The sequence below is a fragment of the Lipophrys pholis genome (assembly GCF_963383615.2).
Source record: "Lipophrys pholis genome assembly, chromosome: 6".
Taxonomy (NCBI): Eukaryota; Metazoa; Chordata; class Actinopteri; order Blenniiformes; family Blenniidae; genus Lipophrys; species Lipophrys pholis.
In genome coordinates, this window is record NC_137629.1 from 22,344,937 (window position 1) to 22,367,259 (window position 22,323).

Sequence of the window (22,323 nt, forward strand, 5' to 3'; positions counted from 1 at the left end):
TAGTGTCAAATACGGTTTGTAGGAATAATACCAAGGAGCACTGAAGCTGTTTGTGTCGCTAAACAACTTAAGACACTTAGTTGGTTTTTTTTCTTTAATTTTCCACCCATCTGTACATGAAGAGTTTATGAATATAGTGTTAGCACCAAATTTGAAACAGCAGAGATCTCATTTCCTTTTTTTTTTTTTTTTTTTTTTACTTCATTTAAAAAGAGTCCATCCTTCCATGACACGTGGAGGTTGGATCCTGACCTCCAGCACTCAAGGTTTCATCTCCACAGTAACAAAAGAGATTCCCTCTCCGCTCCCGCCGCTGATGACGGAGAAGGCAGACATGCGTCCACACTTCAGAGCAGATGGGAGTCGGGGAGGATCTCCGGTAAAAGAGACGTTGCCGTGCAGCCTGGTAGCTATATCGAGAGCCGGAGACTCCTCGTGGGTCACCTTCTCCACAAGGAAGCTGGTTGGAGCAGGATTGGATTTAGCTAACAGGCTAACAACTTTGCACATATAAATAAAATGTGAGGAGGGCCAAGGGAGCGGTCCTCAGGACATTTTTCCGATCTGGATCTTCTTCCAGGCCTCTGAAGCTGTAAATATGCAAGAGTCAATGATCCCTGCGACCGTGAACGTCCCGCCAACGATGGCACAAATCTGCAAGAGAGAAGTCAAAACCATCAGTTTCTACATGGAAGAGCTGTGACGTGTTCCCCTCTGGTCGTAAAAGCCTTGACATCAGCTGGCCCTCCACATGTTTCTTCATAATAATACATTACCCTGACACCAAAGCATGCGCTGGAAGAAAGAAAACGGCCCTGAAGTTTGACTCACAATCTTGAGCCGTGAGTCATCGCCACACGCTTGTACGCACAGTCATCTCCTGCACATGCCCCGAGTCAGAGTGAAACCCAAACAGCCCCAGAGATAAAGAACGGTGCAGCTCATCAAGCGGGTAGCCAATTAAGAGTCCTGACTGCATGATCAGTCAGCAGGAAACCTGCTTGATGGGGCCAGAAATTCCACAACTGATCAGCTGGCAAGGGGGAGTCGAGGAACACGAAATGGATGGAGGACGTTCGAGAATGACGCCGATTCACCTTCCTGCCAACAGCGAGATGAAAAGCTTAAAAGCTTCTTATGAGCGACGACAAGCTGCAGAAAGACTCTTGGCGTCGGAGCAGAGCGAGAGGAGGGGAACAAAAAGCATTTGTTTTGCCTTGTGAAATATTCTGAGTCCATTTTTTGCTTTAATAACCCTTTATCACCAGCAGAGTAATGCAACAACCTGTAATCGCAACTCGACCACGTTGGCTTATAAAGCGGCAATGTTGGGCCACAGTTGTCCTTCTACACGTTCAGCAAACACGACGCCATCGTGTTGGAGCCAGGCGTCTGTCTGCCCACCTGACCAAAGTCCAATATTGATCCTCCTTTTATCTCCCGTGGTAAATATCAAAACTATTTATCAGGTAAATGCAGGGCAGCCAACTTTTGACTCCAGCTTTGAGGGACATTTCAAGGTCACAGTGGGGAAAGATCGTTGTCGGCAAGGAAATAAAGAATGACCGACACTTGCTTCCAAAATGAAAAACCTATGTACACCACAGATCAAGTCAACTGTTCTGTCAATAGAATTTCCGATGAATGTGTGAGCGGTTGGATGTTCTTGAGAAAAGTAACACTACACTAAGGCCACACACTGTGTTGTGCTAAATGCTAACAGACAGAGGATGACCCGGGGTGACCAAACACCCTTTTTCCATGTCCTGTCTAGGATGTGTGCTTTCTTTCTTTCTTTTTTTAAATAAATTCAAACGAGTGTCTGAATTTAAACAAACGTGGCATAAATTGACTCAACTATTGGCCGGACTAAGTGTCCTCTTTTCTGGAAATCAGAATATGATCAATCTCTGCTCTGTTTTTTTTGCCTGCAGATGTAAATTCCAATACTGAATTCACTCACTGTAGTGATGAAGCGGTACACGGGCTGCCTCCTCTCCGTGTACTTGACTGTGATTGGACTGAGGTCGTATCTAAACCAGATTGCGGGGATAATTCTCCCCGTGTGGCTGTAAGCAACATATTCCTGAAGGGGAAGAAAAGGCAAAAGTTACTCATTTTATTGTGTGTTAAAGAAAAGATGATGTATTAATGATGAGAAAAGTTAGTCAAACTTAAAAAGAATCATTAAGTTGGCGCAAAAAGTAATTTCCTGCTTATTTGAAGTGATAGCGGCGGCGCTGATGAGTCATACACTGAATTTTCTTTGGATAAAGTCATTCACAAGAGATGACTCTTCGCTGAATAACACTGATATGAAGCAATCTCGGAGGAGGTTAAGTTATTGTTAAGTGATGTCAGGTTGAATAATTCACACTATATTGAGAATGTCAATGCAGTTTGAGGACAAAACCGTGTCTCCGCTGGAACTCGGCGTGTGCTGCGGGGGGGGATGAGGTTTTAGAATTTTTTTACTCAGGCCCTCATCTTCCATGCTCCACGGCTCACCTGCACTGTTATGACTCCACACTCCAAACCCAGCTGTCAGTCAACACGGTTCTAGGAAGTGTGTTTATGGTTTGTTGACATCTAGAGAGTGTTTCCAGTCACCAGGGGTTGAGCTTTCACTTCTGGGTGAGTGCACGAATTAACATTTCAAAAACATGCCCTGGCCATATGTTAGGATGGTCAACGCCGCCTCCCTGACGAAAACAACTCAAGAAAGAAAAGGGATGATCTCGTGAGACGGGAATAAGAAGCGTGCAGGGACGCCCCGAACCTTGTTGGCAACCGTGTACTGGTAGGAGAAGCTCTGTTTGCCCGACAGGTCCTCATACACTGTCGGTACGATCTTCAATATGTAGTCATGTGAGGCCAGAGCTGCGGGGGAAACACAGTTGTTGCAATCAATAAAACCGGTTCTCTCCAAATAACGTTCAAAAATAGAAGCGCTTATTGTGATTATGACACAAAAGTGTGGAGGCGTTTTGTTCGAGAGGCTCTATCAGCTTTGTGAATCAAGTTTCCACTCAGTTCGGAGTCATGCGCTCTCCACTAGGCGTCTCATTTCAGTGCATCATCCTGTGTCAGCAAGCGGGCTTACGTAAATGTCACACTGGCGGATATAATGAGCACATGTGCGGCTGGGATACGTACGATTAGATGACAGCTTGTTGGCCCCTCCTAATGCATTAAAGGCTCCTTGGACCTTTTGTGCCTGTGTGACAAAAGACAGAAAGACATACACAGTCAGCCGCCATACTGCAGGGATTATCCTTTTCAGGTTCTGTTTGGCATTTTCTGTGCATGTCCCGACCTGGAGCTTATCGCCAAAGGACAACTTATGGATGGTGTGGGTCATGTCAGGGTTTTGGGGTTGAGCTGTGGCGCTGTGTGTTGATACGTGGAAGTTGCCAGGTACCTTCAGACACACAAAAGGCAGGAGAGTTTACGTTAGCAGCAGCACAAGCACTTGCATCGCTTTCGTTCAACTAATGAACCTGTCTGAATGCACAAACACTTGGTTGGAAACTAAATGTTCCTCCACATCACTACTCTGTGAGCGAGAGTGTTAAATGTCCAACTGCTGGGTTAATCATTTTAAATGTACTGGAAAGGCTGACGCACAAGGTGGAGGAGGGACAAAGACGGCTTCGCAGGCCCCAGACTGTACCGTCGGATGTAACTGAATCCCAGAGCAGAGCTTCCCTATTTAACATAACTCAATTTAGCCTACAGGAAGCAGAGGGGGGGGGGGGGGGTTCGGGCAAATTCCATGTAAAACTCGAGTCCAAGACAAATACACAACATATAGAACAAAAGTGTGTGATCTTCAAAACATCTCCCCACTGACGAATGCCTCTTAATGTCTACCGAGCATGAAAAGTCAATTCTGACATTTTCTGAAGGGGAGAAGTAAACAGAAGACGTCATTCACAAAGCATCTTTGGATAAATCTTCCTTCTCTCACTTTGTTGATGGTGAACTCGGCCTCAAGGCGACAGCCTCTCCCGTCGTTGAGGGGGGCCTTCATGGAGTTGTCTATGTGGCCGACCTCATGGCGGCCCATTTCATCCTGGATGTCTAAACCCAGCACTGAGGAGGAGACGAGAGTCACAGCAGGAGATTTAAAACATATGACGACAGCAGGCAGCAAAACAATGGACACTTTCTTTGGCTTGTAGCAAACCTTTAAGTGATTTTGATGCAGAGGTTCCTATATTACGTTCAGATGCTCACCAATTTGTGCATCTTTTAGATTTCAGTCTAAAACTGGTAGAAAACTACCCTAATATAATATTCACCCTGAGTTGCTTTTCTAAGCACTTTTCACAGTGACATAACACAGAAAGAGCTAGAAAAAACTGGAATTAAAGTTTCATATTTTCATCAAATTCCCTTGTCCTTCATTGCTTTTTGGAGTGTTGGATTCAAATGACACAAGTTTACATGTGTGTTCAAAGTAAAGTTAATATCAGCAACATTGCATCATAATAGAAATAATTAAATAATTCATGATCACTAATGCTCACAAAAGAGACCGAGCAAAAGAACAAAAGTAAAACTCAGTCTTGTTCCTATATAATATCTAAATCTATCTAATTAAGAAAAGAATAGGAATCACTGCAGAGACCCACAAAGTAAACAAGTCCACACAGAGACCACATGCCCATTGCCCCCTCTTCTCTCGGTGTTTTTCCATCAAGACTTAAGTCCCCCCCCCTCCCCGCCGGCCACCATGTGTTGGCACACTGGCAGTGGCCTATTTACAGAAACTGCCTGTGTCGTATGTTGGCCAGCCAGAGAGTTAGAGAGCGAGAGATACAGAGAGAGATATAGAGAAGGGAGGATGGGTGGGGTGGGGGTAGGGGGTCTGTGCTAAATGGTGCTCATGCCGTCTGTCTGACCTTTGACATTCAACACACGTTTGCCTCCCCTCCCCTTGTATCCAGATCTCAGAATACAGGTTGAAAGTGCACGAGAGAGAGAGACAGAGAGAGAGAGCGAGAGAGAGCGAGAGAGAGAGATGTCCATTTCTCCTTTTTAAGACATTTTGGACTGGAAGTGAGGGTCAATATAAGGCTATTACATGTTTGTGCTTTTCCATTTAGTCTCAAATCAAGACCAGGCGAGCCGTGAAGGTCAATGGAGGGAGTTCAGGTTTAACACTTGCACTTATTGCACGTAAACACTTAGAAAGGGGATGTGGCGACAACAAAAAATGGACCCGTGTACAATGTTAACTCTCATACTTGAGGAGCTGAGACACATGCAGTGTGTGGGGTGTGTGTGTGTGTGGGGTGAAATTTAGCAGATAAACAAAAGTACTGCACAGACAATCATCAGGCGCTTTAATCAGAAACACAACACGGGTTGGGGTTTATGCAAGCATGCAAAAAGTAAGGTTGTTTAAACATGTGGGCCACAGCTGTGTGTGAGCAATCGCTCGTATCTGGATGTAATTGTCACACAAGTATTTATTAGCTTTGCCATTTTTGGATATCGCTTTAAATGGGTAAATGTGTTTTCTGGGCTGCTGGAGAACAAACCAGTATGTGTGTGAGCATGTGTGTGTGTGTGTGTGTGTGTGTGCGCGCACGCGTGCGTTTTGTCATTGGGCATAGTTTCTGTGGGGAGTCATGAGGAGCAAATAACCAGTGACTGCTCTCCGTCCTGGCACGCTTCAACAGCCCTGCCTACCGCCATGACATCGAAGTACAGTAGACGGACCATCAGAGGCAACTTCACGCCAAAGGCAGATTGCAGCTGTCCAGCAGGAGGATAAACAGAAGCCACACAAAGCAGGGACTCTTCTAGTGTTATCTGCAAGCGTGTCACAACTCAACCTTAAAATGAAATGGAAACTTAATATCGTTTATATATTGACTTTTTCAGGCAAAATCGTCATGTACAGGCCTGCAACAGGGGAGAAAGCCACTTTCCGCCGGTGTTTATAGGGTCAAGACTTCAGGCTGACATTCATATCAAAATGTAACTGTTTGATTTTTGTTTTTCCGAGTTTATTATAATCGATCTTTCGATGAAGTTGTCTAGAAGATTTGGAGTTTGTAAACCAGTACAAACACCTAGGAACAGTTCTCCATGAAAAACTGACTTTTAAACCCCACGTGGAGTGTAAGAAGGCTCACCAGTGGATTTGTTTTTATCGAGCGCTCCGCGGTTTTAATGTGGATTCCACTTTTATGAGAAGGTTTTATCGAGCCTGTATTAACTTTCAACCCGCTGGTTTGAACTTTTGTCAAGCAGGAATAAGAATAGACTGTGTTATAAATGAGTAGAAAGCTCACTGGCATTAACACCCTCTCTGACCTGCACAAATTGAGATCTGTGGATAAGACTAGACTGATGGTGGCAGACCTCCTACCCCCAACTCCACCGACAGTTCAAGTTCATTTCTTTGTAGACGCAGACATCTGATGCCAAGATTCAGGAATGAGAGACCAAAATACTCCAGGTTCGGTCTAATTGCCCCCATGAGACAGTAAAGATTCTTGAATTTGAACTAAGAAAGCAGAAAAGCCAAATGGAAGATAATGAGAACAAAACTAGAGGTGAAGAAAGCAATAAAGAAGTCTGAAAGTGGCGTTTGAATTATTATGTTTAAGAGCAACAATCAAAACACAAATGAGATGTATAGTCAATAATGGAAGCTGAAGTATCGAATTAAAATTCTCAAACTTACAAGCCATCCCTATTATACATAGATCATTGTACATTAAGTGCTCACAATTTGTTCCTTCGGTAGCGAGTAAGACATTTTCATTTATCTATATATCTTTGAAGATGACTGTAACGTTGCCGATGAAGCATGTCAAAAGGACAAGACATGGATAGTGTGTGTTAAGGAAAAAAAGAAAATGCAGCGGGAAATCGTGGGTCTGAGACATGGTCAAGGAGAAAGCGTGTTTATATACTCACAGTCACAGTGCAGGTTTGGCAAGCTGATGTTCAACGTCACATCTATCTTCCCACCACTGTCCTTATCTGGATCGTCCACATACAGTTCATTTACCCTGCAGTGGAGGGAATAGATGAAACGGGTGATTAGAGACCCAAAAAAGAGAGGGCAAGAAATGCAGTGTACCTTACAGAAAAAAAACAAAAAACAACTTTGCGACATTTCTACTCTCATAACCTTTTCCTTGCAAACCATTCCACAAACCAGGGACTTATTTTCTGCCAATTTGCTGGGGAGAGAGCAATTGTGTAGCACTGTCAGTGTAATTTCCTTTCTGTCACACCCTCCCCAAGTCACCCCTCATTAGACAGACATTGCCAAGAGGCTGACGCACGCACAGAGCCAATTTCCTGTGAGAAAATGGTCTCCATTCATTGGTTGCAACAGCGGCCAGGCAGAAGTCATCATAATGGAGACATTGATATTCAGGAATAAGGTGTTGTCTCCTCTTGTCTTGTCGCACGCGTGCGAGTGCCAGCCTGTCGGTGGAGCAGCGGCGGAATATTAGGTGACGGACGGATGCTGCGGTACGTACATTTCAGTGGCGATGAATCCAGTGAGCTCAGACAGGAACAGGAAGAGTATGAAGAAGCAGCAGAGGATGGAAACTGTGGGGAAAGAGGAAATAAAGTAAGAGGGGACACCGTGTTTGAAACAAAAAATTGTCTCTTTTACGTTAATCTCTCATTACACCCGCTTTTTGCACAGTGATGCAAATGAGTGGGACTAACCTCGTCTCTTGGAATGACCCAAGTCGTTGACATTAATAAAAGCACAGCGGCCGTTAAGATTTTCCCTAAATAGTGGTTTTACTGGCAGTGCCAATCCTGCCATTACGCAGGCCTTTAAAGACCCTGCTACAGTAATTACAGATTAAATGCCAACACAGCAGGCCGCCATGACAGCATATCTTCTTTGAGAGAGGTGAGCTCATGCTGAGCTTCAATACAAAACAGCTCATTTTAAGTTTCCTTGGATAAACTCTCACACCGACAGCTCCCATAAAAGCTGGATACAAACCAAACTCGAAATATTCAACACTTAAAAAGAAAAAAAAGAAAGTGTGTTTTTGTTCTCTCCGGGCCAAAATGTGAAGTCTGAGCTTAAAAGGAGAAGCAGTCCAGCCGTCTGTATCGCTTCATGTGTCAAACGAATCAGTCAGGCTCAAATAAAACGCTGTCATGTGTTCACTAAGATAAATATGGAGGGAACTGATCCGTTCCCGCACAAGTGAGGTTTATCTCGTATGGCGAGAGCCATGATCAGAAAGCTCTCACTCAGCAGGTGAGGCGTGTTTATGTGGCAACTGTCTCCTAGGATCACATGACCTTGTGGCTGGCAGGATGTTGTGGCTGAACTTGCGGTTGGTGGAGGCTTTACATAAGTTAATGTTTGACCAACAAACAACAAGGAGTGCCACGATGACACATAGGTCACCAATTCAAGATCATCTACAGACTTGTACAGTAGCTCCTCCCAGGATTCAAAAGGCAGAATGCTGGAAGGGGATTATTAAGGATGAAAGGAAAAGGCTTACTTCTGATTTCAAACTCCGACAGGTGTGCAGTGGAAACACCGACGAGCCAAATGGTTTACAATTGCCTCAGATGAGTGGCTTTTATATAAACCTAAAGTCATCCGCGGTACTGAGACATTATCAAGACCGTGACAAAAGGGAATTAAATATCATAACAACATGAATGAATTCAGTGAGATCTGAAAAATCGCTTGTGCTTTCGTAATCAGATGGGCCATTTATATTCAAACCATTAATATTCTGCCTGATGTGTATTCTCCTCACAACTTGGAAATCGAAATAGTTTAGAGAACAGACAGCATTCACGCTGGGACACAAACTCAGTACTGTGTTGAAAGGGAGGTTTCTGTAATCGCTGAAAAAGCATTTGAATAAAGAAACCTTTACCCTTTACATGTTTAACTATTGCGAAATCCACATCAAGATAAAAAGTCTTACATGGGAATTTGACCTCGTTTATTCGTGGATGATCCGATTCCTGAATTTATGGGACATTGTTTTATAGTGTCCCAACGTTTTGGTTTTTCCTTGTGATTATTCTTCCATTATCCTTCTGAAGGGTGTTATGGCTTGGTTTGTGTTGTACACCCGCAATCTCCAGAATAACTTCATTGAAACTCCAAGTCACAAAGAATAAAAATTATGAACCATCCAATCCTATACAGAAAGTGCCTACTGTGACAAAAACAGGCTCATTGTTCAAAGCAAATACCATCAAAATTGAACCAAGAGGAATGTGGCCCTAAAAGAGAAGAACAAAAGCAGATGGGGTCAACTATTTGGGCTGTTGTGAAAAGGGGGGAGTCCATTTGTGTTCGCCTCTGAACCACTCAGGCTGGACTGCGAGCTGACCTGCTGCGGATGGAGCAATAACTCACGCCTCATGTCCGAATCAACTCAATGCCCTCGAGCCCAGACAGTGGATGGAGACAGGAAGGGAGTCGACTGTGAACAGGAAGGACTTCCATTTAGCTTTTCTTGGGTGGAAACTGGTGGTGTATATCTTTAGCAGATGCTCGTCATCGAGGAAGGTGTTAACAAGCTTTTCCGAACCAACTGCTCAGTATGTAGGTCCTGCTTCACGTTGCTGCGTCATCAATCTTAATCCAGGTCAATCACTTGTTTTACCTTGCACCGTCATCGCCAGATCAATAATTAACTGATACTACAATATAACTCAGAAGCATAAATGTGTCATGGGTCTTTTGTGTTGCGCCACTAAATAATGAATCGAACAGAGTGACTAATTTCTGACAGGCAAGAAAACACGTGAGCTAACCTGAAAAAAGACATTAATATTTCCACTGATGAGTCCTGAGGTTCCTGTGGTTGATGAATGAGACCATCATCAACATTCTTATCATACTCGCTGAGCTAAAACAGGTACCGCCGTGTGTCTCCGCCGAGACGCCGGGAACAGGCAGGTACTTGAATTACAGCCATCAAACCTTTTCCGTCATTAGCTGTGCCTCAACACGCGCGCGGCTCCTCGGGCTGGTACAACTTTCCTTCACATTCCTCGGGAACGCTAAATACTGAGCCGCGGGCTCCTGAGCACTAATGCTGTCCAAGAATGACTTGATGTGTAGACATGAGAGACAAACGTGATTTTTCAAATACAAACAACTAACACCATCGCTTGGAATAAACACAGCTACCTCCCCCGATTGGACACTTTCATCTAGGTCGCCGGTCCCAAACGGGACAAACAGAGAGGACAGATACACACACACACACAGGGAGAACATGCCAACACAGAAAGCGGAGAAAAAGAAAGGCCCCAAGTCCAAACTCATGGGATAATCTCACTGTGAGGCAAGATTGCTAAATACTTCACCGCCATGCAGCTTTGTCAAAAGTTCCATTTTACATACATATTATATAATCCAGTATTACTGCCACACTGTGAAACCTGATGACTGAGGCAAAACAGTTCTCAGGACTATAAATTTGAGTTCCCCCCCCCCCCCCCCCTTTCTTTTTACTTTTTTAGAATAAAAATCTAACTTGCAGAATCAGTGCCAGTCAAATAAATGAAAATTAATCTAAATGACAGTTTTTTTGCGTTTATTCTGAGGAATAGTCGAGTTGAAGGTAGTGAAATGAAAGTTGTTTTGAGAGCTGGATGATTTCTTTGTTAATTTTACAACTCAACCTTGTAAATGCCTTAAAAGTATTAAGATTATTCCATATATTTATTGGTGAAATGTCTTCCAGTCATGTGGCTCACAGTGAACAGGACGCTGAACTTAAACTTCCCCCCGATGGTGGGTGAGCTCGGTACACGGCAGCGCGCGTATACGTTCTTGTGCTGCACTACCAACTACTCAGATCAGTATTTACTATTGGGAAGTACCTAAATCTAAGCACTCATACTCATATTAGTAAAGTAATATCTGTGCTTCCCTAAATGGAAGCAGTGGGGAGTTTGTTTTAAGAAGCAAAGTAACATTTTCCATCTCTCTTTTATTAGCAAGAAGCATCTAGATTTTTCAACTTATTTGTTGCTTTAGTTTGATTTGCAGTTTTACAGAGAGAATTACATGAGGTGAGTGGTTGTTGTGACCCGAGGACAAAGCCAGACCACCTGTTACCAACTGAAATGTCTTTTAATAAGGCGCATTTCTTTTTAAACACCCCCAAGAATGTCATTGATCTTTTCCTCTAATGTTTAATTTATGCTCACAACAATGTTTAACAAATGTTGATTCATTCTGCATTTCCATGCCTAAACAAGAGATCAGCAATTTAATAGGTCAACGCTTTTATCGCTTTCTCATGACTTTGGGTTTGTGGGTGCAGAGTTACTCACTGAATGCTCCTGTGTATGTTGGCTGGGTGAGATCTTTTGGAACTTTCCTGTAGATATCGAACCTGAAGAGGAGAGACAGGAAGAAAAGGGAGTGAGAAAAACAAAACAAAACAACAACTCAAAAGCAAAAGTAAACACTACGTGCTGCGAAAAGCAGCACATTTTGTACCCATCGGGCTGTGTGATATTACAGAGGAGAGGTGGAATGTTAGTTCTGGACCGCAGCCATCACACACATAACATACCCAGACGGCCCGTCGCAACACACACATGCCTTGCACACACACTTTTTGCGGGGTCACACCTCTTCCTTTGGGTGTACGGTCTATAATCATGACCTGACCCCCAACAAAAAGCCTGCGACTGTCGATACGCACAGGAAAACACAGCGTCGGCATAAAAACACACACACACACGCCAATGAAAAGAATCACAACTTCGTATAATTCCATCTTTTTGTCGGGGGGTGATGTATAAAGCATATTTACATAAAGCAGATGATTTTACATAACTGGGATCGGAATCTAAAATAAGCTGCGTGAATCAGTGAATTGCGTTCGGATGGAGAAAATTAACACCCGTCACACGGTGCGCTGCGCTTGTGAAATACGGCCATTGCCTTATTGAGGAGCTGAGAAAGAGGGGGTGAAAAAACATTGGATACTCAACAGCAAAACTATTTAGATTCAGGACTTCTTGCGCATGTCCTTTTTCGGGCAGTGAAACTTTTTCGACCCCGAACTCCATCGTTATACACAAAACCCATCCACCCACCCTCTCTCTCTCTTTCTCTCTCTCATCTCCCCTCTCACACTCGCACTTCTTCCTCATCTTCCTTCCAAAAACACTCACATCTGTTCACATTTCTTCCAGCCAGAGCTGCCAGAGAAAGAATCACAGCTGATGCAATGCAGGGCGGGGGAGGAAGCGGGAGGGAGGGAGGGCTTCCTGCTGGGGCCCTGACCTCGCTGCTGCTCTTGTTTTACCTCGGCTCCTGCTTTCGCTCCTTTTGTTTTTATCTACTCCTGGATCCTTCACATCTCAGCCAGCCTCCCTCTCCTCAGGATTATCTCGGTGCTGATAGCAGTCGGTTTATACAGGACAGGCCCGAACAGTTGAGGAGAGACTCCTTCTCTTTCAACAATGGAGCAGGGATAAGACTTTCACACTGTTCAAGTATGCGATTTTAATGATTACAAGCTGTGGGAGAAATGCTCGACACATGTCGTTAGGGGAAGTTGTGGCCAAAGTGGCCGAGTTAGAAACAGGCCAAGTCTTGAAACGTTTGTGTGATGTAAGCTGTAAAAACACACTGCCAACTAGTACAACAAACACGGCAGAACACATTTTAGATTACTTTGAGATTAGGTTTTAAACAATAACAGATGTGCCGATATTCAGAGCAGCAGCGCGGCCTTGAATGTTAATTACACTACTTCACGGCTGACACCAAAAGAAAATAAACAATGATTTATTTGTTTGTCTCCACCAACACAAACAAGCGGTGATAGTAACCAGCCTGTAACTAGTCTGCGTAACAGGTCTTTATTACTGTATTTCTCCATTATCGTCTCTTCTGTATATTTCTATTTCATGTTCAAGCACAGAAAAAGTGTTGTGTGTCGGATAGCTGCTATTGGTGTCATCCACAGCATTTGAAACAGTTATGATGCAGCGTGGCGCTGCTGTGAACTGTCTCAGTGCTACACTGAATATCTGCACTTATATTCACACCGTCTCCAGTTTAATCTCCTCTAGAGTATGGAAAGACAGTTTTGTTCATTTGAACCGAAAGCATACATAAAATGAATCTCACTAAATTAAATAAAGAGGTTATGAATATGCATATCTATACTCTGAAACTTAGAGGAGCATATTATTCTAGATGAACAGCTCTTATTCAAGGTGGATTGTCCAAAACCTGTAATTAAGTGCAATTATGTCCATTCTTTGATTTTAATAACTAAAATTAGATTGAAGGTTTCAATGACTCGAGGAGACTCCATTGTCATATTAACAGGTGCTTACGCATGATTGGGCCAAAGTAAGAACCAATGTCCAGTAAAAGCCAAAAAGGAAAAACCTAACATTAAGAATTATTCATAAAATGTAAAATACAGCGACTGATGTCCATAGATTAAGTGGTCCTACGCATCAGCAAGCATCACTGGAAATACACAAGAAAGAATGATTTAAAAACCGGTTAACCTCCTGGGACACTTTTTTTTTTAAATTCACACCGAAAGTAACAATTGTATAATTTTCAACATAGACGATTGGGAGATACTTGGTTTTATATTGCCCTGAGGCGATAAGACAGTTTTGGAAAGACAGCGTACTTTATTGATCCCCTTGGGGAAATTACTTCTCAGCACTTAGTATTCCGTTTTACTTGTGTGATGTTTGCAGCTGCTTTTTCAACCAAGCTTTTTGCAGACTTTGTTTTAGAAGGGCAACGTGTCGGATGCAGTAATATAAAACATATTATTTATAAACTGTAGTATCTTGAATCAATTATATTATACTAAAGCACCGATCTTAAGCCCTGAGGCTGTTGACGCCTCTTAGTGATGATAACTTGTGGATTTGATTCCATCTTTTATCATAACCGTGATCCGAACCGTTTCTCTCTATATCTCCCGCGCTGTCTTACCATTTATGTCTTGAGTGTACAGCTAATTGAAAAGTGTTAATGTATTTTATTGAGGTTGTAAATGTTTAGAATACTTTAAAAAAAAACGTATAGATTAGGCTGAATCTGTGAGACTCGTCTGCGCTTGAATGTTGCACATCGAATCTCACAAACAGCTGACTGTTGCAAAAGAAACAGGATATGAAGAGTCAAAGAAGTCCTCATCCCTGCCGTATGAGCGCAAATGCATATTTTTAGCACTTGCAGTTTCCCCGCTGCTAAATTTGAATGCGTACAAGGAAAGACGATCTCCCTCAGCTGGTCAATGGAGACGTGAGAGGGAATCTGATCGTACATATGAACTGTAAATAGTCTCTGCTGGATGCGCCGCAGACGGTTTGGAACTAACTACAGGGTGTAATTTACATTTGATGCTAACAGCGAGAGTTGAGCCGCTGCGTTTTCACTGGACTTATATGGTGATTGCTCAAGTATTTCAGATGATATGATAAAGTGAAAAGGGAGCATAACCAGATTATTTGCAGTTGACAAGCCTGAGGAGTCACATGAAGAGCTCCCACATCCTATGCACTGACGAGTCGGCTTTGAAATGGAAAGAAACTAAACAAATAAGCACCGATATTACATTATAATGGAACGGCATGCGATTAGCTCACCCGTATGGCAGTCTGGAATAACGTCACTATCCCTCCACCTCTGGTGTAGTTTGAACCTCGAGGCCTGCTGATGGCAAACTGTTAAACCGTTTAATAGTCTGGCTTTGGGTGTTTTTCCAACATACCGGATGTATTGACTTTCTTCTCTGTCAAAAATAAGTTTTCACTAAACCACAATGTCATTCGTCAGAGGACTGTGACCTCGCTCTTGCCCATTCAGGTGTGTGGGGTTCTTCAGTGAACGTATCTGCCATGACATACTGTACATTGTTAGTGCAGTTTATTTGACGCTTATCTTCAGCTTTTACCACACATCACCTCAGTTAGAGGCCTGAATGGGTGACATATATGATTGTGGAATTTTGTTTAGTTTTTGCGTCAATGGCCTTGGATGTACAGATTTATTGTTGCCATTTGTTCTTCATGGAAAATGGCCATTACCTCCGTCACATGAGTCTGAAAAAATAAGGATAACAAAACAAAATGACAGGGTTTTATTTTTTCCATTGCTTTGGACTCACTCTGGCTGGTGTTTATCCATGGAAAATGACAATGTTTACTGAAATATAATGTATAAACATTGACACAGATGACATGCCCATAGATCTGCCACTGACCAGAACTTTCTTCTTTTTTTTTAAGGCAATAAAGGTTGTTTGTGTCTAAAAAATAGGGAACCTTAATAAAACCGTTAAATCAAAATGTCGACCGTTTTATTAGTAAAAACAGGTTATCATTGGTTTTATTCAGGAAATGATTTAGTTAAACTATAATCTTGTTCTGTGTCATCGCTGATGAATAAACTGGCGTTGCTGACAGAGGTAGGTAGAGGTGTGTGTGTGTGTGTGTGTGTGTGTGTGTGTGTGTGTGTGTGTGTGTGTGTGTGTGTGTGTGTGTGTGTGTGTGTGTGTGTGTGTGTAACCCTGTAAATTGCCTTTGTAACCCTGTAAATTGCCTTTGTTTACACAATTATTTATACATTTGCTCATGATATAAACATGAAATTAAACACAATTTATCTCATAAGAGAGCCTGAATGCCAAACTAAAAAGATGTAATACTTGAATTGTGGGAGGAAAAGAAAAGAGAAGTATTTGTTCAACCTGAGTAAGACCTGACCAATTCCGTTTACGTGGATAATTTCCCCATTCAGACCAACAACCACCCGCAATGACGACTAAAAATGTAGGTTAACTATCAAGGACTTGTGCATTCATTCTTATTTCAATCAAAGAATAGAATTTTTAAATATTTTGATTGTTATTCTTTTTGTACACCGATTACAGTACACTTCAGCTCAACTGACGCAATCATATGAAGTTACATTTACTACAGAAATACTTTCAATGGCAGTATTAGGTGATACAGTGAGACCAAAATTAAATAAATGATTTAAAATGTGATATATAAGCATTTGAGAAAAAAATCTGTATAGCTAGATATATGTATATTAAGAATATAAAGATGTTTGAATCTTAGCATTTTTATTTTTTTCATTAAATGGGAGCTTAGTTTCCTAATTTCCTCTACACAGAACACTTTGTTTTCATCGATATTAAAGCTGACTCCTGAGAGTTCACCTATCGGTCTGCGGCTGACGTTTGTAATTTCCTGAATTACAGTCAACACAACCCCCTCCGTCACGCTGTGCTGTCCAACCGTTAGTGTAAAAAAAAAAAAAAGAAAGAAAGAAAAAAAAGAAAAAAAAAAAAAGCTCAGATGTTTAGTGATTAGAGGACATGGTGTACCAGCATCTCTCTGTTGACGGTGTTAAATGGAGGAACAGAGACGCATTTCAAGGAAAGATCTTACTAAATAAACCAAATCTCATCAATGAGTCACAGTGAAGTTGGTAGTGCATTCAGTTTACGTATATGGCTGAGTAAGCCCACATCACGGAGGAGCAGGGTTCTCACGTCTTATCGCCTCACATCGCGGCCTGTAAGCAACACATGCCCACATACTTCGCCTTTTACGCAGGTTTTCTTTTAACGACCGGGAGCCCAACGCGGTCAAGATCGGGTCATCAGGATATATATTTGCGGCTTTTGTCAGAATACCAAAGACCCTGACTGGAGCTCTCAAGTCACCATGATCTAATCATCACATAACACACATACTGCATCATCAGGTTAGTCCACAATGTACCTCCCTGTGTCAATAAATGACATATTTGGAAGGTCAATTAACCTCAGAGATAAAAGCCTCTCAGTTTTTCCCTCTGTTCCGTCAGAAGCCCACTTATTATGGATGACGTCGTTATGATTGGGGCTGATCTTAGAGCACAAATTATTGGACTGATGAAGGCAAAACAGAAAGCCAATACATCCTGAGATGGCTAATGTCCGAGAAAGAGCTGAAACTACCGAGGCACAACGCGAGAAGGAGACACACTGGACCGCATACTGCTGCTTTTAAGGCCCCGCAACACAATAACTAAATGCTTGTGAAATTACCAGTGGAACTGCAATGATGAGCCAGTCCCTATTCATCATCAAAAACATTGTTTGACTCGTTATTCGGGAAAAATGACTGTAAACCTCTCTGAATCCAGCTTCTTTATGCCATTAATGTCTGATTTATTTAGTCCTTTATGAGAATTCTTATATTTTGATTATGTAAGACATTTTGAGTTTTAAACCGGAACAGCTAAATCAGTGAGAGAAAAAAATAAAACGACAAAAGGAATGCATTCTTAGAAATTATGATCTTCATCTTTTATTTGACCCCTTCGAAGATCATCACAGTAAATCTATCATGATCTGCATGTTTCATTTGGCACAAGTAACACTGTAAACTGTCCCCACAAAACTATTAGTGGGATTGGAGACTATGACATTCAAACTTTCAAACAAAAACTTTCCAGTCACCAACATGTTGCTTTAACCTCGAAGTCACTACTTTACCAATGGAAACCTTAATATACATTGTCATGCTTAATCTTGACTGGTATTGTGCATTAATGTCATTAAAAAATCCAACTAATCGTCTCAGAAATGAAATGAAAATGAAAAGAAAATGAAAAATAAACCACTAATCTTAAAAAAAAAAAAAAAAAGTTATCAATAATCTCCCCAGATGTTTCAGTGTGTAGTCTTTTCAAAGATTCACAGTGAAAATAAAAATAAATCAGCAGTAGCCCCGAAACACTGTGACCCGAAAGCTATCAGGGGGAAAAATAACCAGTGTGGATTTTGGGTAAATTCAGAGAACGCTGAGTGAAACTCGATGTACATTTCAAGTAATTTTTGGGTTTGGCTGAAAAAGAAAAAAAGGAAAGAGAGAGAAAAAAAAAATCACACTTACACCGCATCATTCTGGGAACACATGCCAAACACGAGTCTGTTGTAATCTACGGTAACTAAAGGTGTTGCACACTGGTGACTAATGCCTCTGTACTTGTGAGCTAAAGAAACCTTCACGCTAGTTAGTCAATCAAGCTATTTCCAGCGGTTGTGAAACGGGTTTCTTTTGATCGCCGCGTCAAGACAATGACACATTGGGACATGAGCCTGAGCACGAGAGGTCATCTCCTGTAACACTGTATTTATCGAGCATGTCACCACTTCCTGTGTGGTACATTTTCCTGTCGTTACCACACGGCTGTGGTCTCTGGGAACACTGAGAACAATCACACTGTGTTTTGACTGATTAGCCAGCGGTGCCGTTTAGTGCAAAAGCAGTTGATCATTTTTGTTATTGATTTATTTGACAATATGTGTGTTCGCTCTGTGATGGACTTGTGAGCTTTCCATCAGCTAGGTGGGTGCAGCTCAATGCCAGTTTATACCGGAAACATGCATCCTGCATGTATCCAAACAGCTTTTCTCTTTCTTACTCGGCTGATACACCCACCAACCAACACTTTAGGCACAAGTGTTCAAGAGCTGAGACGGTCGCATTTCAGGATGACAATTACTTTCGGCAAGTAAACATAGCTAGAACCGTCTAAAATTCAAACTGGGCACCACTAAGATGAAAAAAGTAACTTTTGACATGGCTATCTAGTAACGGCTTGTCTGGGTTCTACTGCAGAATGGATCAATCTCTTTAGGGCCACAGCGAATCTTCTCCTGACAAATACTTCTGGAAAGACAACGCACCATATCTAATAATCTCAGACGGTTCTTCTTGGATATGAAGACTGTCTCAAGAAACTAAAACAGCCTTCAATTACTACATCTCAATCCAAAAAAGCACCAGTAGGATAAGGGAATTGTGTTTTTATATCATGGATGTGCAAGCTGCAACGAGTCCAGTGAACACAATGGCAGATCTTCAGGCGAGACAGTCCAAACCCCTTCAGGCAAAGTGGTCCAAGTACTGTGACTCCAGAGTAAAATTCCAAGTGTCTTCAAGTTAAAACATGCTGAATCAGTTGATCCTTGACTTACGGCCGTCAATTTAATTTCTTCGGAGTACAAAGGTTTCATCCAACCACGGTACAAGACATGTCACGTGAAGACTTACTAAGATCTGATGGGGATTACTGGGGCATTTTTAGACCACGGCAAAGTTGAATACTGACTAGTGGTCAAACTGGTGGTTTTAAACAGTGTTGAAGGGACATATTAGCTGTCACTTGATTCAAAATGGTTTGTTTTGTATATTTTTTTATATCCTATTTATTTTCAATCTTGTGGCTATACTTATCCGACATAATGTTTTAATAAAACATTTAAAAAAGAAAGTGTTGTGCACCTGCATCACCATGACGAACACAATTCTTTGGGGGGGTTTAATCTTTATCATATCATCAAGTTTCATATATTACCTATGGATACGCAGTTTTGCTGTCTGAAAGTTCTGCAGTGGATAATCCTTTTTTTTTTTTTTTTTTTGCCAGAAAACCCCCCCCAAAAAACCCCACTACAGTTTAAAAAAAACACATCTAGTCATAATTAACTCATCACTTTTATGTGTCTGCTTCCTATAACAACAGGTGTGACAGACATTTTACCATCTTCTGCCTCAAGAAAGAAGAGAAACGTGACATATGAAACTCGGCAGTATTTTGCTTCAGATTATCTTGCAAGGTCATGGTTGTGTGCGTCACGTCTATGTAGCGTGAAGGCTTTAACCCAGCGACATCAATCATGACCTTTACCACTTTTGGTAGTTTGGGTTGTTACAACATTAAAATATTATTTGTAAAAACTGTTAAAGATGGACATAATCCATTTAACTGTAGCGCAAAACATGGGAACAATTATGTTTTGGCAGCCTTGGTTGGAAATGTGTTTTAGCACCAAGTATATCAACAGCATGAAGTTAAAAAGAGGATGTTTGGGTGCTCCATTTTTACAGTTTTTTCAGCTGAATTCTCTTCCTACTGTGACTTTGATTTGAACCCAGGGCCCACACACTCGCACTGAAAACTTAAGCAGCTGCACAATCAGGATTTATGTGGAATGACACTTCATCCTGGGTTATTTGCATGCAGTTACCAAGGCGTGTCCAGTCCTGCTGTTCCAGTATTCAAGCATTAGATGCTACATATACTTACAGTCTATTGTTCTCTTAATATTTTGTGAGGATGACGACCACATTCTAAGCCACTACTGGTTTTTCCTGTGTAATTCCGGTAAACCTAGCCCAGATCACCAGATGTGTTAGGCAACACCACCATGTCTGACCCAGTAACCCTAACCTAGTGAGTGTCAGGTGACTTCCCTCTACCAGAGAAGTCAATTGGATGTGTTTTTACAACATATTTTCTTGTCCTTTTCACCTTTGAGGAGTAAACTTGATCAAATTAGATAACTGGAAGGTTGAAATTTTAGTTATTTTTTTATTAAAACATGCTTTTCCAAGCATAAGTATGGGGTAAGAAGGCTATTTAATTGACATGGTTGATGGCGAAAGATAGGCTGGTCTATTTCAGAAACTACTGATCTGGCATTTTGACATACAGCCATCTCTTGGATTTACGGAGAATGGCCCAAACAAAATATCTTCTGAGCAGCAGTTCCTGGGCAAAAAGCCCAGGCGAAAGGTTAGACTATTTTGAAATGACAGAAAGGCTCAAATAAACACTTGTAACAACCAAAGTGTAAAAAAAACCTACTCTGAGCACACAGCTCATTAAACCTTGACGCGTATGGGCTAATGTGGAATATCACACCAGTTGCCACTTCCTGTCAGCAAAGAACTGAAAAGTGGCAATTTAGTTTGCATAAACGCACTAAAATTATACCACAGAAAATTGGAAAAAGACTCTGTTCTGATGAGTTTAGAGTCAGAGCATTCGGATGAGAAACTAATAATTTGGTATAATCTCATTGAAAGCATGGATCCATCCTGCTATGTGTGTGTAATGGGTCAGTTCAATGTCAATGCCTATCTGATGATTGTTGGCATTGTTTGATCTTTATACTCAAAGTGCCTCCATCCTCACTAGAGAAAAGTCATTTGGTCTGCACCTAAAGAGGAGATTCATATCATGAAAGTTGATAAATCTATAGCAAATGTGCGATGCGAGCACATCAATACTGAATGAAAACTTTCAGGAATTTCAACCTCGGGTCATATGTAGCACGGAATCTGACATTCAACCATAAATTACCAGAACATGTGGCAAGAGTTTGGGGAGGAGAAGCTTCATGGTTTGAGCTGAACTGTGAAGAAGGGCTCATCGTCCCACACTGTGAGGACCCATGACCTCTGACCCCTACACTGCGGTGATGGTGGGATGGGTAGACCCGCGCATGCGCAGGTGGGGAGCCGCACATAAACTCTTGAGAGCATACCTGAGCATCACCTCCATCCACCCACACTCAACCGAAAAAAAGAAGAAAAAGAGAGGAAAAAAAAAACCTCTCAGACAATGGAGACCATTCATAGCAGCCGTGAAACTCTACACAGTTACAACTTTGAGTGGCTCATTAGCAGGCGATGCTGGAGCCGTCGTTAATTCAGACTGCAAACCGCCGCCTCTCCGCGGAGCACAAAGACAGGGAAGACGAGTACTCACCTCCTCACATCGAACGGCATGGCGTTAGTGCGTTTGACAGCAAGGTTTTAGCGAACAGAGCTGCAAACAACGAGCGGCCACACGGCTCCCTTCAACACTACCGGTTGTTCATCGGTACCGGGCTGACGTCAGCTTAGGACGCTTTGCAGAATGTGATTGGCTGAGAGCGCCTGTGATTCTCCTTCCTCCGCGAGCGCATCATCAGCAGAGCCGGAGCAGGATGTGACCTGAGAGGAGGAGGATGTACACAGGAGAAACCACCAAAAATCATATAACAGAAAGACAGATCATCAAAATGTAAATGTCAAACATCCTCATGTATAAAATCATAAAATAAAATAATAAATAAATAAAATCATATTTTTGGATTAAATAATAGCAAGGATGTGACGTCAGACAGGAGGCTGCACACTCACAAATACACAAAATATCGTGAGGCATCTTATGGTGTTAATTCATTCCGACTATTGTGTTGTGTTGTGATTTAACCTGGATTTAGCCTGCATTATTTTGTTCTTTACAAATTGAACACATATAAGGTTTGCCCTCTCTAGCAAAGCCAACCGAATACAATGAATTATTTTTTTCTGAATTTAAGTAAACTTAAGTTAGTGCCACTATTTGACATTTTTTCATATCATACTTTCATCAGTTTTTTTCTTCACCTGACTTTGTTGATCACAGCTACATTCAAGTCTAACAGTACATTTTTA

At 41.9% G+C, this 22,323-nt stretch overlaps 1 protein-coding gene across 4 annotated transcripts; it reads right to left on the bottom strand.

The window, feature by feature from the left end:
* Window positions 1–171: 171 nt before the first annotated feature.
* ergic1 (endoplasmic reticulum-golgi intermediate compartment 1) lies at window positions 172–21,816 on the bottom strand. 4 transcript variants are annotated; one of them, XM_080465255.1, is made up of 11 exons: window positions 21,611–21,726; window positions 11,329–11,390; window positions 9,369–9,461; window positions 7,515–7,587; window positions 6,940–7,034; window positions 3,971–4,095; window positions 3,317–3,421; window positions 3,157–3,217; window positions 2,780–2,880; window positions 1,964–2,086; window positions 172–654 (listed from the first exon to the last, which is right to left on the bottom strand). In XM_080465255.1, coding segments are annotated over exons 4-11 (720 nt in total). In that variant the 5' UTR covers window positions 7,517–7,587; window positions 9,369–9,461; window positions 11,329–11,390; window positions 21,611–21,726; the 3' UTR covers window positions 172–546. The 4 variants fall into 4 exon arrangements, 3 of the variants coding, with proteins under 3 accessions (XP_080321381.1, XP_080321379.1, XP_080321380.1); XR_013935406.1 differs by lacking the exon at window positions 9,369–9,461 and having other exon boundaries at window positions 2,509–2,880; window positions 21,611–21,740; XM_080465253.1 differs by lacking the exon at window positions 9,369–9,461 and having other exon boundaries at window positions 21,611–21,816.
* Between the last annotated feature and the right edge of the window lie 507 nt (window positions 21,817–22,323).